This window comes from Gymnoscopelus braueri (assembly GCF_963280865.1).
Source record: "Gymnoscopelus braueri genome assembly, chromosome: 22".
In the NCBI taxonomy this organism is placed as follows: Eukaryota; Metazoa; Chordata; class Actinopteri; order Myctophiformes; family Myctophidae; genus Gymnoscopelus; species Gymnoscopelus braueri.
Genome location: NC_137624.1, coordinates 30,210,755 through 30,229,726, shown reverse-complemented (window position 1 = coordinate 30,229,726; position 18,972 = coordinate 30,210,755). Strand labels below are relative to the sequence as shown.

Below are 18,972 nucleotides of genomic sequence, written 5' to 3'. Positions count from 1 at the left end.
TGATTATGTTTTATTTTCTTCCTTTTTGTTACATACTGCACTGTTGAAAATGGGTAGAGCCTGCACTGTAACTTCAATTCACTTCACACCCCCCTTATGTTGTGCAGAGATCTGCAACAGTTACACCCAGTAGTTGGTATATTTAGTAACAACTCAGTTCTAGGTAAGAGCTAGTTTCCGTGTGCATGTGTGTGTGTCTGAGAAGTACCATGTTTGTGTCTTGTACTTCCTTATTGCTGCAGTACTGTGCCAACCATGCAGCCACAGACATGATCACAGAGGGGGGAGATGGAGGAGAGAGAGGTGGAAATCTACGAGAGTGTGGACAACTTCGTTTCTGGACCACGGAAGACTCAGGGTGAGTTTGACAAAGTTGTGAATCATTGTCAAGATGATTTCTCCATGTAAAATGGGGAAACAAATATTTATGGTAGAAAAACAAGGCACTGACTTTCCTGCAACAGGAAAAGATTATTTCAATCAGATTTTGTTGCAGCACAAAAAAAGTATACCTAGTATCATTCCTTTGATATGTTAAAGTATTTTTTAGAGATAATGTTGGTCAGTTTAAAACACTTTGGTCTAGTCAGGTGTAGCTAGCAGGGCTTTTAAACTGTTTTAGTCTTGTTTTGCTCTTTCTCAGTCATTGCACACCTAGTAGCTGTTCTTTCCATTTCAGGACAGTGCTCTAAAAGAGTGAGAAGGCCTCTCAGAGTTGTTGCTCCGTGTCTGGCAGTGCTGTGTCTTATACTGACGGGTGTGATCATAGTCCAGGCCGTGCATTGTGAGTATTCCATCCTATATTAAAATTGGCTAATGGGAGGGCGGGCGTTCGGGTGGACCTCTGACGTCACTCTGACACAGCCATAACCATATAAGGAGTTCCCAATGCAGCTACGCCCAAATATGGAGTGTGTTGTCTAACCTCAATTTGTTGCCATGGCATCAGCCGCAAACAAATCAGTCAGCTCCATACATGTATGACCATTTTTGGGCATATAGGCCTACTGATGACATCAGATCTCCATATATGGGCACAAAAGGCACAAGGACTGACAGATAGTACAGTAGTTCAGATATCCAGTTGTCCAGAACCGCTGATCCAAAGAATATGCCCGTATATGGGCTTTCGAATATATGAGCATAAAAGGGGCAAGGACTGACAGATATCTCCATATATACATGGGCATAAAAGGGACACAGGTACACACACAGGCAGAAAGAGACATCTCCATATATGGGCACAAAAGGGATACAGACAGATGGGTACAATGGGTACTCTGACAAAGCCCCCAACACTATGACGCAGACATATTGGTTGGATCGGCGGTGTGAGGGCCGCGTAGCGAACCCAAACTCTAGATGTGAGGGCCGCGTAGCGGGCTGAACCTCTAGTGTTATAAAACTACCACAACACTTATTCAGGAATTTTGTTTGCATGACATCATGCCTAAAACCTTTGCACAGCACTGCTGATGCGCCAGGCCCACACTCCAAGAGGGGAGTGTGTCCTTTGTTCAGTATATCCTATTGTCCAGAGTGTACATACACGACATTAAACCAGGATCACATCAGCTCAAGATCAGCATATTTATTAACTTCAATGCAGCAATACACAGGAACAACACTGTGAAATATGTGAACCAATAATGCAAGATAGGTGAAATCAAATACTCAACGTATCAGAAGTTTGCTTCGTAAAGGCTCAAGAGCGATTAGTCCACACAGGGAAAAGAACAGGAGGCGCCTCATATGCACGAACAACAGAGTCAGTAGAACCAAAGTCTGCAGATCGCGGAGAATTCTAACTATCACAGGATGTGTAATGTTACTATATACTAAGGAAACCAGTGAGGGTCTGTCCCCAAAAAGGGAGTTTGGATTGGATAATTTTGACATGCACGTCAAAGTTATGAGACGTGCCAAGTGGTTGTTATTGTATTCTCAAGTCTCCTCAACTGCTAAAGGAAACGGGTGTAGATAAGATCGCCGCGGTCAACGGGAGTATATCGGTGTGTGTCTAGTACAATCGTCACCAGACAGGATATGTAGGCAGGTGTCAAACTTTCAGACAGTTATGATCAAAGTTTCAGACAGTTTGATATCTAATATGCAGCCGACGCCTGCATCCGTTTTTTATCAATTTGAGTAAGTCTGTAGTTTCAGTCAATATTATGTTCATAAGGTGAAATGGAAATTTCCACTTGTCGTGACACTTAAAAATGTAGAGGCCCAGAAAATGTAAAGTGATGTTCAGTCTTTAAAATGGATGCTGATAAAATATGTGCCATATTTTCCCATCACTACATATGTTGTACTTAATGACTCAGTACCCATTATTAGTACTTAGAGACCAGTCTAAGATGTCCCTCATGACGCACCAACTTGGGATGGTTTGGGGATCCACATAAGGCAAATAGTGGACTCAGACAGACACACAGAGAGATTCCTGAATCTACCCATACATGTAACTTCAAAGTATGATGAAGAAAGTGATGTTAAGTGATGCATGTAAAGAATAACAATGAGTTTTTTTCTTCTCAAAGCTAATTTTCCACATACAGTAGATGCTTGACCTCATAAACAGTAGCAACAACAGTGTTTATAATCATCATCCTTTGCAGATAATTCAGCCAATAACCAGTTGAATTACAACCTGACCCTGGAGAGTAATCAGTTACAAAGTGAAGTAAACCAACTTAAGAGAGAGACAGCAGGTGAGAGACGTAAAAAAAGATACTGGAAATATCCTGCTATTACCTACATTTCTCACTGACTCTTAATAACTCAAAGTCTCTGAGTCCTTACAGAAACATTAATCACCTCATTCTGCGAACATTTCTCATGTCATTTCTTACTTGTCTTTGACTAGTGTTACTTGACTGTTCAGTCAAGTCATGTCCTAGTGGATGGCAGACGTTTGGATGCAGCTGTTATAACAGATCTACTGAAAATAAAACTTGGGACCAAAGTAAAAAACTATGTCGGGATGCAGGAGCAGATCTGGTGATCATTGACAGTAAAGAAGAACAGGTTAGTATATCTGTGTGTGCGTGCGTGCATGTATGTGTGCGTGTGTGTGTGCGCGTGTGCGTACGTGCGCATGCCCTGGTGTCCATCATCCATATACAGCAGATGCATGTGATGTAATTCCATGATTATAGTCAATAAATTAACATATTAGAGAAGAATAACTATGGTTCAATTATGGAAAAATCCTCAGGAATTCATCAGAGGATTGGGCCATGAGGCAGAAGGAGCAGTATCATGGATTGGCCTGAAAAAGATTGGTGGAAATTGGACATGGGTGGACAAAACACCACTGACAATAGCGTGAGTCATTTTAGATACGTGTGTGTGTGTATATATATATATATATATATATATATAATTTTCTTTTCAATTGTAATTCTATCAAAGTCACTATGTGAGTGACTGAGTGGATATGGTTAAAAATAATGTATGTTGTTTACTCTCTGCAGGTACTGGGACATTGGACAGCCTACTAACCGCTTTGTTTGTGTAAACTACCTGCACAAGGAAGGAAAATGGACAAATGTCCCATGTACAGCTACATCTACATACAACTGTATCTGTGAGAAGAAGATCTGAAGAGTGACGTTTCTTCTGCCCCAAGGTGCCTTCTCCACTCAGTGTTTGCCGCTTGTGGGTGTGTCACAGATGTGTTTCTGTCCATCTTAAGTGGTATCGAATGTCACTCAATGCAGAAACGTGCAGCTACGTGGTGATTGGCTGCCGTCAGGTAAAGGTCACTTCTCATTTGAGTACATTTGTTGTGCCAAACGCAACTTTGTGATGCTTTCCTTGCCTGCTCCGCACCACTGATTCCAATCCCATGATTCCATAGAAAATGAATGAGGAGCGGCAAAAAAAAGCTGATCGCTCTTGCATGTATAAATGTATCGTAACTGTTCTACCGTGTGTCCACAAAGCGTTTCTTCCCAGCAACACTGAAAAAAGTTTATTAATACATACTATGGTAACCATTGATATGAAAATAATGATAGCTACAGTATACTGTAGATAAACACCCTACCTTGTTCACTGCTACCTACTTTGCTGGGGGAACCTGTGACAATTATGACTATATGGATACCATAACCAACCATAGAGTTAAAAATAAGTACCCAACACATCTTCATATTAAACAGACCTGTTACGGAAGCCTCCATGGATTGATTACTTCTCCTTCATGTTTGATATGGAAGCACAGCATTGCTATAATGTCTGTTCTATACATTTATTTCTAAAGTTGTACCCCTCATCACATTATAAACCAAAAACTGTTGTGGCTGTAGCATGGACAATTGTATTCCTTTTGCTTTAAGGGTGGATTTAACCTTTAGCCTACACCGTCAAGGTTTTATCAACTAATGAATTAAATCAATTAATATTTATGTCACAATAGCGTTATTCTTTCTAGACTATTAACATGTTTGGAATGGAAAAGTAATGTAAGTAACCAACCAATGATACTCTGTATGTACCTAAATGGAGTTGAATTTGGGACAAAGGACTTGATGATTATTTGTGTGGACTTTTTGGTTGCTCTCTAGTGGCCATTCTAGACATATTTGCCTTGCTTTTGGGTTACTGTATGTTCTCTCTGCCCCTTGTTAACCACCACACATGGGTCTTGTTTCTGTGTTATTGCTGTGATTGGATGTCTGTGTACTTAAACAATGTTTTTGCTCTTTGATGGTGTAATACAGGTACAGCTTGTAAGGGCAGCCTACTCTGTTTTTGTGCGACTTTAGCCTTCTGATTGTGAAATGCTGTGGTCTGTTCGTTTTCGTTTTTTTACTAGACCTTCTGGGTCTTTTTTTTTTTTTTTTTTCTGTTCAAAGTTTGTTTAAATAAACATAATATTATATCTGCACATGAGCTTCCACCATTTTTGAAATTTTTGTCTAGTTGTCAGATGGGTGGGCCGCAAACGCTTTCATCATAATCAAGTGGGCCCTGATCCAGAAAAAGTTGAGAACCTTACTGGTCTATAGGCCAAATAAGATGAACTGTATGTTCATTCTTCATAATACCACTTTACAGGACAAGGACAACAGGTTGAGTCAGAGCTGGATATAAAGTCCTGAAAAGTGCCCTTCATATCACATAGTTAAGTTTAAAATAATATGAGATAATCATCAAGGGAGGAGAAAGGAAATGTCAGCAGTCGGTTTATGTGTACGTGTTACTCGGGCCCTATCTTTTCCCTCAGCTTTTCTAAGTAATGCGAGCAGCTTCTGGAACCTATAAGCTGACCACAATGTCAGGGTACATAGGGCCACCGGAGGTCCCTTTTGCTTTGTCTCTTCTAAGCATTGAAAGCTGTTAAAACCACACTGCTCATGTAAAGCATTGCTTTTCTCACATCCATCATGTCAACATATTTGGAGCAGATAGATAACTTTCCAACCGCAAAAACAGGTGTGTTGAAGTTACTGACATGTACTTAGAGAGACCTGAGTCACTACATTAAGGTTTTTAATGTTGCACATTAATATGAAGCTATAATATCATATTAATTATAATTATACAATTATTGATTGCATATTCATATCTCAAACTTTGCATTCCTTGTTGCACTGTCAAAGGGCTTAGTCATTCATGTCAATAACAGAGCCCCAAAGGTCCTATTGATGAAGGAAGAGCCTAAACATTCCCTTTGAAGAGGATACAAGAAAGAAACCATCATGACTCCGTTGAAGTGAGTGTCTATACACTCAGTTTATCAATAGGACTTTAAAGGGCCTGAGTACTCCATGCAACATGGGTCCCTTTACATGTCAGTGCCCAGGGGCCCAATGTCTCATGTCCCTGTCCCTGTGTGTGCGTGCGTGCGTGCGTGCGTGCGTGCGTGCGTGCGTGCGTGCGTGCGTGCGTGCGTGCGTGTGTCTGAGTGAGCATACAGTATGACGTGTATGAAGTGAGTGTATAAACTTGATCACAGGAAGAGATCATAGGAAGACAGAGTGATATGGAGAGGAGGATTTCACATGTTTTTGTTATTAATAGGCATTTATCTAAGAATGTGAGTGCCATTGAAAATGCAACATCTCTTTTTCAAGGGAGACCTGGCCAAGGTCACAATTACAGTGTTGCAAACAACATAATAACAAACATTTAAACAGCAGTAATAACATGGATAATTTGCCATATTGTGACCCCAAATCAGAGGTGTATAGGGAGGGGCATTGTGTTGTGCACAAGAGGACCAGATATTCTTTTAATTTTTTTAACACATTTTCTGTTTCAGAAATGTGTTTTAACTGTACAAATCATATTGAAGTCTACTGGTCAACAGATTTATAGTATCTTGAAGTACCAACCATTTCAATGGCGCATGACTGCAATGATCAACATTTGTTGATTAGTGACAGACATTTTTACAGGTTGATTTTATTTTTATTTCAATTTTATTTCAATTCCTTTTGTTCCTTTAGTACAATTCGGCTTGTATAAGCATCAAAATATATATATTTTTTTTCATTCAGGTATAAGACAACAACATATGCAAACATTTTTACTCTGAGCTCCCTATGTTAGTATGTGTGATCTTTTCTCTTGTCAATGTCAATGCCTTGCAAACAAGAAAAGCCACATGCAGCAGCTCACACATGTGTGGTTGTGGTTGGCCATATCTCTGCCTTTGACAGACCACGAGGCTCTGTGTGTGTGTGTGTATAATGTTGGTATCAACAGGATGTGTAGCTCAGGTGCAGTACATCTCTGAGAGGCCCAGATGATAGTTTTAGTTTCGTCTCGCAGTAATTGTTAATGCTTTTACTAGAAAAAGTGCTCTTCGGAGCACAGGTCTCCGCCAGGTCAGGTAGGTTAGTGTGGGCCAGCCATGTTCGGAATTCGCCAATCAGGCTGGAATGTAAAAAATCGGACTGATCCGACTTGACTAAAGAGATAATATGTGCCGATTTGCGTGATGTTTGGACAGCATTTGTAGAAGTATTACAAAAACAATTGTTTTGCAAAAATTGGCCTCCTGGTGGCGCTATAATAGGGCAATGTTGAAACGGTGGCATTTGTTCCGCAATGTAGTGCGAATGTGTGTGCAAAGTTTCACCGAAATCGGACGCTGCGTTCATAATTTGCGGCAATCTGTTCAAAACGGGTCACTCCTGCAAACTTGATGTCAATATTAGCCAATCAGGATGGAATATAAAACATCAAACAGATTCGCCTTGATCACATGACTATAGAGATCACGTGTACCGATTTGCGTGAAATTTGGATAAGATCTGAAGGAGTAATTATTCAAAAATGTGTTTTACATAAGTTGGCCTCCTGGTGGCACTATAACAGGGCCATGTGAACATTTTGCTTTCTGAATTGCCATCCAGGGAGTGTGTGTGCACAGTTTCGCTGTGATCAAGCCAACAGTGCCGGAGATTAGCTGATCACAGACAGAGGGGGCGACGGACACACACGCGGACGGACGGACAGGGTGCAAAACATAGTCTCGGCCATGCCTTTCGGCCTGGCGGAGACAATAAATATAGAAGATCTACAACCTCGTCACAACACAACACGATGCAACGTGTTGTGAGCTTGTAGATCAGCTATTTGTGCTGAAATATGGAGATACAGGGTTTCAGCCCGACAGTGACGATATGCTACCATTACTTTCACCACAAGTAAAATACTGAGGATGCATTTAACTCACGGTGTAAAAATGTACCCTAAGGGCACGGTCACACCAAACTATGGCTGTCGGCTGATAAACTCAGCTGTTTTTTGTCTCCGCCAGGCCGAAAGGCATGGCGAGAGAGTATATTTTGCCCCCTGTCCGTCCGTCTGTGTGTCCATGTGTCCGTCCGTCCGTCCTTCTGTCTGTGACCAGACTAATCTCCGCCACCGTTGGCCCGGTCGCTGTGAAACTGCGCACACACACTCCCTGGATGCCACAGCAGAACCTCTGCCCCACATTTTTCAGATCAGCCTGTATAGCGCCACCATGAGGCCGACTTTTGTAAAACACATTTTTTATATTACTCCTACAGATTTTGTCCAAAAAACACGCGATGGTCATGTGATCAACACGGATCTGTCCGATTTTCCATATTCCATCCTGATTGGCTAAGATTGCCTTCCAAACTTTGCAGGATTGGTTTGTTTTGAACAAAATGCCTCAAAGCATGAACGCAGCATGCAATTTCCGTGAAGTTTTCCACGTAGATTCCCACTTTGCCCTAGGGCTGTCAGAACGAATTTCACTATTCGAAAATAATTCGAATGTGAACATTTTTAATAATATTTGAATGCTAAAATTGCCATTCGAATATAGTTTAAAAAAAATATATATATATATATATATATATTTTTTTTTTTCCCCTGACCAATGCGAAAACATTGGTAGGTCACTTGTTTATAGTAACAGAGAAAGTTACGTTTTAAAAACTTTAATAGTTATCACAACAGCGAAAGCTGAAAATCAGCTCTGCTTCTCCTCCCTGTCTGCGCACTTCACTCGCACAGCTGTGTGTTGCTCCTTAATCAACGTGCAGGAGCTGTAGTGTAGCTCCGCCCCGCGGATCTGCAAGACCACAAGCTTGGCTGATGCAACGCTGTGTGGGCTTGTAGGTCAGCTGTGTTCTCAGCGCGACTCACAACCTATTTTTAACTCTATGCTCACAACAGGCACTTGTAGGCAGGAACACATGCAGACATTATTTACGTGCGGTAAGAAGTTGTTGCCTAATATTTCTCTCCTTATCAAAAAAAACGAAAATGAACTAACTATATAAATTAACGCCATAACCATAACTATAAACTAATATAGTTGGTTTCACTATTTTGTTGTCTCCGCCAGGCCGAAAGGCATGGCGAGAGAGTATGTTTTACCCTCCGTCCGTTTGTCTGTCTGTCCGTCCGTCCGTGTGTGTGTGTGTGTGTGTGTGTGTGTGTGTGTGTGTGTGTGTGTCCGTCTGTGAGCAGCTAATCTCCGCCACCGTTGGCTTGAATGCAGCGAAACTGTGCACACACACTCCCTGGATGCCAATTCCGAACTTCTGTCCCAAATTTTTCACATGGGCCTTTTATAGCGCCACCAGGTGGCCGATTTGTGCAAAACATATTTTTTGACAGTACTCCTACAGATTTTGTCCAAAAATCTCGCAAATCGGTACACAGTATCTCTATAGTCATTAAACGAAACAGTTCTTTTAGATTTTTCATATTCCATCCTGATTGGCTCAAAATGGCTTCCAAAGTTTGCAGGAGTGCTCCGTTTTCAACAAAATGCCTCAAATCATGAACACAGCATGCAATTTCCGTGAAACTTTGCACGCATATTTCCACTATGCCGAGGAATAAATGCCACTTAAAAAAATTCAAATCAGCCTCATGGTGGCGCTATAACAGGCCGATTCATGTTTTTACCTATAACTGCACCGATCTGTGTAAAACTTTGTATGCGCACTCCCTAGAGGTAAAGGAAAAACCTTTGCCCTACATTTTTCACATCTGCCTTTTATAGCGCCACCAGGAGGCCGACTTATGTAAAACAATTTTTTAAATATTACTCCTTCCAATTTTATCCAAATTTCACGCAAATCGGTACACATGATCTCCATAGTCATGTGATCAAGACGGATGTGTTGGATTTTTCATATTCCATCCTCATTGGCTAAGATTGACATCTAAAGTTTGCTGTAGTGGCTTGTTTTTAACAAAATTCCGCAAATCATGAACGCACCGTCCAATTGCGGTCAAACTTTGCACGCACATTCACACTATGTTGGGAACTAATGCCACCCTTTTAACATTGGCCTGTTATAGCGCCACCAGCAGGTCTAATTTAGCAAAACTTTTTTTTGCACAAAATGCCTCAAACCATGAATGCAGTGTCCGATTGCCGTGCAAGGCCCAAGAACAAATGGCACCCTTTAAACATTGGCCACCAGGAGGCCACAATAACCTACCTGACCTGGCGGAGACCTGTGCACAAAAATACATAATTTTATATAATTATATATTATATAACATATTCGAAAATATTCGAATATTAAAAATAATAAAGCATTGAAATTCGAATGGGATTATAGAGGAGAACTGACAGCCCTACTTTGCCCAGGAAGACATTCCACTTGAAAACTTTCAAATCAGCCTCATGGTGGCGCTATAACAGGCCGATTTGCGTTTTTACCTATAACTGCACCGATCTGCGTGAAACTTTGCACGCACACTCCCTAGAGGCCAAGGAAAAACCTTTGCCCTGCATTTTTCAGATATGCCTTTTAGAGCACCACCAGGAGGCTGACTTTTGTAAAAGTCAGCCTCCTTCAGATTCTGTCAAAAAATCACGCAAATCAGTACACAGTATCTCTATAGTCATGTGATCAAGATGGATGTGTCCGATATTTCATATTCCATCCTACTTGGCTAACATTGGCTTCCAAAGCTTGCTGGATAGGTCAGTTTTGAACAAATTTCCTCAAATCATGAACGCAGTATACGATTTCCGTGAAATTTGGCACACACATTCCCACTAGGCCGAGGAAGAAATGCCACCCTTTTCACATTGGCCTGTTATAGCGCCACCAGCAGGTCTAATTTAGCAAACCACATTTTTGGAACAAAATGCCTCCAATCATGAATGCAGTAGGCCTACTGATTGCCGTGAAAGGCCTAAAGGTCCTTACACACCGGCGAATATGCGAATATACGCAAAATTCGGACTCGTTCCGAATAATTAAAAGACGCTTTTTCGCTTCGCGAAACTGATGTGGACGCTTGCATTGACTTTATAAGGTTTAAAAAAAAAACGTATTTATTCGCATGAAGAATTCGCCCCGGTGTGTAAGGACCTTAAGAATAAATGGCACCATTTTCACATTGCCCTATTATAGCGCCACCAGGAGGCCATAATAACCTACCTGACCTGGCGGAGACTTGTGCTCCGAGGAGCACTTTTTCTAGTTTTGCAGTTTTTTTGCAGCCAGCGCATTCTAAAAAACGGAGTAGCTTGCAGCACATTCTGTCCCAATAACCAGTGACGCACCTGTCACTCACTTTCAGGACCCTCCCCGTAGCCCGCACCGCCTTCTGTCTTGACGTTGCCAGGCAACCACTGACGCACATTGGCATCTGTCACTCGCTTTCAAGCCCCTCCCTCCCCGTAGCCCGTAGATTAGCAATCACTTTGTCTGTAGTCCGGTTACGTTGCGAGTTTATCAAACTTTATTAGGTGGCAGCGGCTATCTTTATCAAACTAGATCTCAGGTTTAGTGTCTATGATGGACAGGCGGAGAGCCCTTGCTTTATTGGAAGGGGAGATCCAACTGCAACAAGCTAAAAAAAGAAAGAAAAGAAAATGAGTTTGGGTTCATTAATTTAGTATGTGTGTAGCTTACACCACCTACAATTCATTAATGGGGTTAGTTATAGTCTATACAGTTAAACAGAGAATACAAAGTACAATGTATCTTTAAAATGAATGCATTGCCTCCTCAAATATTCAACGATTTCCCAGAAATGTTCAAAGAATATAAATAACAGTGAAAATAGCAGATCTACAAGCTCACAATGCATTGCATTATGATACGTTGTGAGCTTGTACATATGCTATTTTCACTATATTTGAAATAGGCCTTAAGTGGTTATAGTTCATAATGTGCTTTTTCCCTTCCTAGAAATGTTGTGTTGTCAAAAGTACAATATCTTTCTTTGAAATGTAGTGTAATGAAAGTATCCAAAAATACAAATCCTCAAGTTAAGTACAGATACTTAAGTAAATTTACTTAAAAAGATTTCACTTTAAAAAAAACTTTTGGTCATTTTATCATCCTTTGTGAGCCCCCCAGACAGTTTTTAAGTTACTCGATTCAGTATTTATATATTTGATATTCATTTTATCAGACACGCCCCCTTCCTATACAAACCCATTGTAACTTCAAACTCCATTTTAACCATGTTAGATTCGTCGAAAACACCCGTCCTTGGTTCTGGTGACTCACCCTGCCCCCCTAATGCGTGAGGGGGCCGTGTTTTTCCGATTATGTTTTTCATTTATTGTATTTTTTTTTTTTATTGTATTTTTTTTTTTCAATTTTCAAAAAAATATATTTAAAATAAATGAAAAAAGTAATTGAAAAAACACGGCCCCCTCGCGCATTAGGGGGGCAGGGTGAGTCACCAGAACCAAGGACGGGTGTTTTTGATGAATCTAACATGGTCAAAATGGAGTTTGAAGTTACAATGGGTTTGTATAGGAAGGGGGCGTGTCTGATAAAATGAATATCAAATGTCTAAATACTGAATCGAGCAACTTAAAAACTGTCTGGGGGGCTCACAAAGGCCTGAGTAGACGATAAAATGACCAAAAGTTTTTTTGAAAGTGAAATATCCCTTTAAGTACAGTACTCAAGTAGATGTACTTCTTTACTGTCCAATACTGCCTAAATCATTGCTATAATGTTAGCCTTTTTAGCCATAGCTTACCCAAAAAGGTAGTGTGGAGCAAGGGTGATTGTTTTCTTTTCTTTCTTTTTTTGAAAACTGTACTGTTGACAATGGGTAGAGCCTGCACTATAACTTCAATTCACTTCACACCCTTATGTTGTGCAGAGAAATATTTAGTAACAACTCAATTCTATGTACTCAGTTCTATGTATGTGTGTCTGAGAAGTAAACGTACTTGTGTCTTGTATTTCCTTATTGCTACAGTACTGTGCCAAGCATGCAGCCTCTAAACGTACTTGTGTCTTGTATTTCCTTATTGCTACAGTACTGTGCCAAGCATGCAGCCATGCAACAGACATGATCACAGAGGGGAGAGATGGAGGAGAGAGAGGTGTCTACGGTCTACGAGAGTGTGGACAACTTCGTGTCTGGACCACAGGAGACTCAGGGTAAGTTTGACAAAGTTGCGAATCATTGTCAAGATGTGTAAAATAGAAAAATGATTTATGGTAGAAAAACAAGACATTAAGTGTCCTGCAACAGGAAAAGATTATTTCAATCAGGTTTTGTTGCAGCAAAAAACTAGTATACCTATTACAGTAACATTCCTTGGATGTGTTAAAAGTATTTTTTAGAGATAATGTTGGTCAGTTTAAAGCACTTTGGTCTAGTTGGGTGTAGCTAGCAGGGCTTTTAGACTGTTTTAGTCTTGTTTTGCTCTTTCTCATTCATTACACACCAAGTAGCTGTTCTTTCCATTTCAGGACAGCGCTCTAAAAGAGTAAGAAGGCCTCTCAGAGTTGTTGCTCCGTGTCTGACAACGCTGTGTCTTGTGCTGACGGTTGTGATCATAGTCCAGGCCGTGCGTTGTGAGTATTCCATCCTATATTAAAATTGGCTATTGGGAGGGTGGGTGGACCTCTGACGTCACTCTGACACAGCCATAACCATATAAGGAGTGTCCCTTATGCAGCTACGCCCAAATATGGAGTGTGTTGTCTAACCTCAATGTGTCGTCTGGCATCAGCCGCAAACAAATCAGTCAGCTCTATACATGTATGCCCATTTTTGGGCATACACTGATGACATCAGATCTCCATATATGGGCATAAAAGGCACAAGGACTGACAGATAGTACAGTAGTTCAGATATCCAGTTGTCCAGAACCGCTGATCCAACAAATATGCCCGTATATGGGCTTTCGAATATACAGTATGAGCATAAAACGGGCAAGGACTGACAGATATAGATATCTCCATATATGCATGCGCATAAAAGGGACACAGGTACACACACCGACAGAAAGAGACCTCTCCATATATGGGCACAAAAGGGACACAGACAGATAGGTACTCTGACAAAGCCCCCAACACTATGACTCAGACATATTGGTTGGATCGGCAGTGTGACGTAAGTGTGAGGGCCGTGTAGCAAATCCGAACTCTAGATGTGAGGGCTGCGTAGGGGGCTGAACCTCTAATGTTATAAAACTACTCACACTCACTCAGGAATTTTGTTGCATGACATCATGCCTAAAACTTTTGCACAGTACTACTACGTATGTTGTACTTAGTGATTCAGTACCCATTATTAGTACTTAGTCTAAGATGTCCCTCATCTATGACGCACCAACTTGGGAGGGTTTGGGGATCCACATAAGGCAAATAGTGGACTCAGACAGACACACAGAGAGATTCCTGAATCTGCCCATAAATGTAACTAAAAAGTATGATGAAGAAAGTGATGTTAAAGGGATTCTAGGCAACTTCAGAGATCAAAAAAAGAAAAAAACTGTTGTCAAACACCGCCCCTCCACTCCATGTCAGAAAGAGGACTGTGTTTCAATGCAGGAAAACACCCCAGCATCATTATATAGTGGCTTATAGAGGAAGGAAAATGCAAAATATATATATATAAATATTTTTAAATGTAGGCTTAAAGTTACCTAGAATCCCTTTAAGTGATGCATGTAAAGAATAACAAGAATAACAATGAGTTTTCTTCTTCTCAAAGCTAATTTTCCACATACAGTAGATGCTTGACCTCATAAACAGTAGAAACAACAGTGTTTATAATCATTATCCTTTGCAGATAATTCAGCCAATAACCAGAATTACAATAACCAGAGTTGTAACCAGAATTACAACCTGACCCTGGAGAGTAATCAGTTGCAAAGTGAACTCAAGAGAAAGACAGCAGGTGAGAGACGTAAAAAAAAGATGTACAGGAAATGTCCTGCTATTACCTACATCTCTCACTGACTCTTAATAAGTCAAAGTCCTTACAGAAACATTAACCACCTCATTCTGCGAACATTACTCATGTCATTTCTTACTTGTCTTTGACTAGTGTTACTTGACTGTTCAGTCAAGTCGTGTCCTAGTGGATGGCAGGTGTTTGGATGCAGCTGTTATAACAGATCTACTGAAAATAAAACTTGGGACGAAAGTAAAAAACAATGTGGGGAGGCAGGAGCAGATCTGGTGATCATTGACAGTAAAGAAGAACAGGTGTGTGTGTGTGTGTGTGTGTGTGTGTGTGTGTGTGTGTGCGCGAGCGCGCCCTGGTGTCCATATACAGCAGATGCATGTGATGGAATTCCATGATTATAGTCAATAAAAGAACATATTAGAGAATAATAACTATGGTTCAATCATGGAAAAATCCTCAGGAATTCATCAAAGGATTGGGCCATGAGACAGAAGGAGCAGTATCATGGATTGGTCTGAAAAAGATTAAGGGAAATTGGACATGGGTGGATGACACACCACTGACAATAGCGTGAGTCATTTTAGATGCGTACAGTATATATATGTTATTTTCTTTTCAATTGTAATTCTATCAAAGTCACTGTATGTGAGTGACTGAGTGAATATGGTTAAAAATAATGTATGTTTTTTACTGTCTGCAGGTACTGGGACATTGGACAGCCTACTAACCGCTATGTTGGTGCAGTCTACCTGCACAAGGAAGGAAAATGGAAAAAGGTCCCATCTACAGCTACATTCAACTGGATCTGTGAGAAGAAGAAGAAGTGATGTTTCTTCTGTCCAGAGCAAGGTGCCTTCTCCACTCAGTGTTTGCCGCTTGTGGGTGTGTCACAGATGTGTTTCTGTCCATCTTAAGTGTAGCCTGGTAAAGCCCCTCCCTCCGGAAATCTCATTTCCATTTGATTTCAGAAAGGAGTCTGGCATGAGAACCTGTGTGTTTTTGTCTGTGGGCTGGAGTTGGGCGGGATTAATACCGTTGACTGACAACCCCTTCAGCCAATCAGCAGTTGTTCCCCTTCAGCCAATCAGCAGTTCATTTTTTACCACCACCAGAGCCAACGTGATGCAACGGAAGGGCCATGCCGAAAATAGGTCGCCTTATTTGGATACATGCGTGTCACTGCCCGCCCCTGCCGGTTCTCTGAATTTTTATTTTTGAATAGGCTCTGTCATGATTAATTGACCACATATATGAAGTTAAACAACTAAATTCTGTCCGAACGATATCTTAAAAGTAAATTCCGTGCCTCAAAAAAGAAGTTTGAGAGCGTTTTAAAGTTTTAAAACCAAAACCAAAAACTGCGCACAGAAAACAATGGCTACCGTTCCATTTTGGTCACCTGATTGGCCAACTTTCGCTGTCAATCACAGAACGATGAGCGAGCAGGGCCTTTACCAGACTAAGGACGCTGATAGGCTCGTCCACTTGGTGGACGACGAAAAAAAGCCAAACAAGCCCTCATGACTATCTCCTTTCTGAAATCAAATGGAAATGACATTTTCGGAGGGAGGGGCTTTACCAGGCTATCTTAAGTGGTGTTGAATGTCACTCAATGCAGAGACATGCAGCTACGTGGTGATTGGCTGCCGTCCGGTAAAAGTCACTTCTCACTTGAGTACATTTGTTGTGCCAAACGCAACTTTGTGATGCTTTCCTTGCCTGCTCTGCACCACTGATTCCAATCCCATGATTCAATAGAAAATGTATGAGGAGCGGCAAAAAAAAGCTGATCGCTCTTGCATGTATAAATGCATAATAACTGTTCTACCGTGTGAAGTTAAACAGCAGTAAGGCTGTGTGGTCCACAAAGCGCACTGAAAAAAGTAATGATAGCTACAGTATACTGTAGATAAACACCCTACCTTGTCTACCTACTGGGGGAACCAGTGACAATTATGACTATATGGATACCATAACCAATCATAGAGTTAAAAATAAGTACCCAACACATCTTCATATTAAACAGACCTGTAACGGAAGCCTCCATGGATTGATTACTTCCTCTTTCCTGTTTGACATGGAAGCACAGCATTGCTATAATGTCTGTTCTATACATTTATTTCTAAGGTTGTACCCCTCATCACATTATAAACCAAAAACTGTTATGGCTGTAGCATGGACAATTGTATTCCTTTTGCTCTAAGGATGGATTTAACCTTTAGCCTACACTGTCAATTTAATGTGAATCCTTGAGAACCTATGTAACTCAGAGGTTATATCAACTAATTCATCAAATTAATTAAAATGTATGTCATAGCGTTATGCTTTCTAGACTATCAACATGTTTGGAATGGAAAAGTAATGTAAGTAACCAACCAATGATACTCCGTACGTACTTAAATGGTGCTGAATTTGGGTCAAGGGACTTGGTAATTATTTGGGGACTTTTCAGTTGCTCTGTAGTGGTCATTATATTTATTTGCCTTACTTTTGAGTTATGTTCTCCTCGCCCCTTGTTAACCATCACACATGTGTCTTGTTTCTGTGTTATTGCTTTGATTGGATGTCTGTGTACTTAAACCCTGTCTGTGTGTAACACAGGTACAGCTTGTTCACTTTAGTATTCAACATAAGTTATTAAGGGTAGCCAACTCTGTTTTTGTGCGACTTTAGCCTTCTGATTGTGAAATATTGTGGTCTTTAAACTTGACCTTCTGGTTTTGGGGATTTTTTGGGATTCTTCTGTTCAAGGTTTGTTTAATTAAACACAATTCTGTCTCTGCACCTGAGCTTCCACCCTTTTTGAAAATTGAGTCCCTGACAATATTATTCTGGGCTTGGGTCCAGTTTTTCCACATGTATTCTGCACTCAAAGTTGGAGGACCTATATGATCTAGTAAAACAGCAGATCCAGTGTAATTAGTTGAACAAAGGCCCTGTTCAGATCAATGGGTACAGAGTGACATGTATGACCAAACTGTATGAAATTATAACTGAAACATGCTTACTATTGTAATACAATGGTTAGCAAGTCATTTAACAAAACATATACAGTAAAAACATTGTCCAACAACGATACAAACAGCACTGTTGTTAGCAAAGAGGAGATAGGGTGTGGGGAGCTCTGTTTTTAACACCACTGTTTCCTGTGTTGAGGGAAATGGTAAACATGGTTATAGGCTACAAACTGATGTTCAGAGTTTACATTATTTGTGACACCAATCAATAGTGCTGGTTATTATTATCCACAGGGTCATTTTGGAACTTAGTCTTTACCCTTCGATATCTCAGAATTTAAATGTAAAATGCACTTAAAAAAAGATTACTAACATTTCTCACAAACCTGGAGGAATAAATGATCATTCTTAATAAATAACTATTTATTTCCTCTTTACTTGTATGGTGAAGGGGAAGTGTTTTGAGTGCATATACAGAGTTATGCCGATGTGGTGCTCACTCACTCAATTATCAGTACATAATTGTTTTATTTCATTTGTTTTTTATAATTATTTTCAGTTACCTTTGCTTTATGTTTGCTTAGTCATTAAGAGAGTTTATTTGCTTCATTGTATTTGTTATTTATTTGTATTATCATTACTTTTGATGGTCCATTGTGGAACCTTGGGCCGTCAACCTTTACTTTATAGAGTGCAGTCAGAAGACAGGCCTTGATAGCCACAGCGTTGATATACTGAATGTAATAGATAAGAACTTCAGAATTCTCCAGGCGCTCAACCGAACGCTTGTTTGCATGCAGACTTAGATGTGGAGCGAATTGCCTTCGTGATATATCAGGTCGTATTGTTTTAATATCATTAATTTGCTGTTCTTTTATTCACATAGTATAGAGGGAATCTCCCTTGTTTGTCAATAAAGATGCCTTGCGCATGTAAAAGGTAATTTCTGTGTATGTCGTCTATAAACTGGACTTTAGGGTTTATTGAACCAAGAGTGACAGGTCTGTCACGGCACATCAGCTGGTGACCCCGACCGTGACCCTGTCCAGTCCAGACGACCGCTGGATCCATAAGATCCAAATAACAATTCGCCCATACACTATGTGCTACAATTCCTTGGGGCCCCAGGAAGGGTACACGCGGTGCTATATGTGAATTGTATTATACCAAATTTAGGTCAATTATTAAAGACAATGTGTAAATATGATTGCATACATGTGAAGTCACCACTGAACAGCAGATTGAATGACCTTTGTGTTTAATACTTAGGCTCTGTACTTCCTATACCCCATGATGTCCTGTTAGCGTGGCTGGGTGGACCGAGTTGATCCTCCCAGCAACTGTCTCTGTATATGTTTATGAGACCACC

The 18,972-nt window shown here is 40.5% G+C and overlaps 2 protein-coding genes across 4 annotated transcripts; both read left to right on the top strand.

The window, feature by feature from the left end:
• The first annotated feature begins 250 nt into the window (after nt 1-250).
• Nucleotides 251-17,829, top strand: LOC308078091 (CD209 antigen-like protein C). 3 transcript variants are annotated; one of them, XR_013932493.1, is made up of 7 exons: nt 251-358; nt 680-784; nt 2,625-2,717; nt 2,873-3,033; nt 3,224-3,333; nt 3,483-3,954; nt 17,732-17,829. XR_013932493.1 is itself a non-coding variant. In XM_080419155.1 (6 exons), the coding sequence occupies exons 1-6, from the start codon at nt 289-291 to the stop codon at nt 3,610-3,612; spliced, it is 669 nt and encodes a 222-aa protein (XP_080275281.1). In that variant the 5' UTR covers nt 251-288; the 3' UTR covers nt 3,613-4,802. The 3 variants fall into 3 exon arrangements, 1 of the variants encoding a protein (XP_080275281.1); XR_013932494.1 differs by lacking the exon at nt 17,732-17,829 and adding an exon at nt 17,248-17,346 and having other exon boundaries at nt 3,483-4,733; XM_080419155.1 differs by lacking the exon at nt 17,732-17,829 and having other exon boundaries at nt 3,483-4,802.
• On the top strand, nt 12,788-15,691 carry LOC308078090 (CD209 antigen-like protein C). The gene is made up of 6 exons (XM_080419154.1): nt 12,788-12,884; nt 13,200-13,304; nt 14,527-14,634; nt 14,785-14,945; nt 15,107-15,216; nt 15,347-15,691. The coding sequence occupies exons 1-6, from the start codon at nt 12,812-12,814 to the stop codon at nt 15,471-15,473; spliced, it is 684 nt and encodes a 227-aa protein (XP_080275280.1). The 5' UTR covers nt 12,788-12,811; the 3' UTR covers nt 15,474-15,691.
• Nucleotides 17,830-18,972: the final 1,143 nt, after the last annotated feature.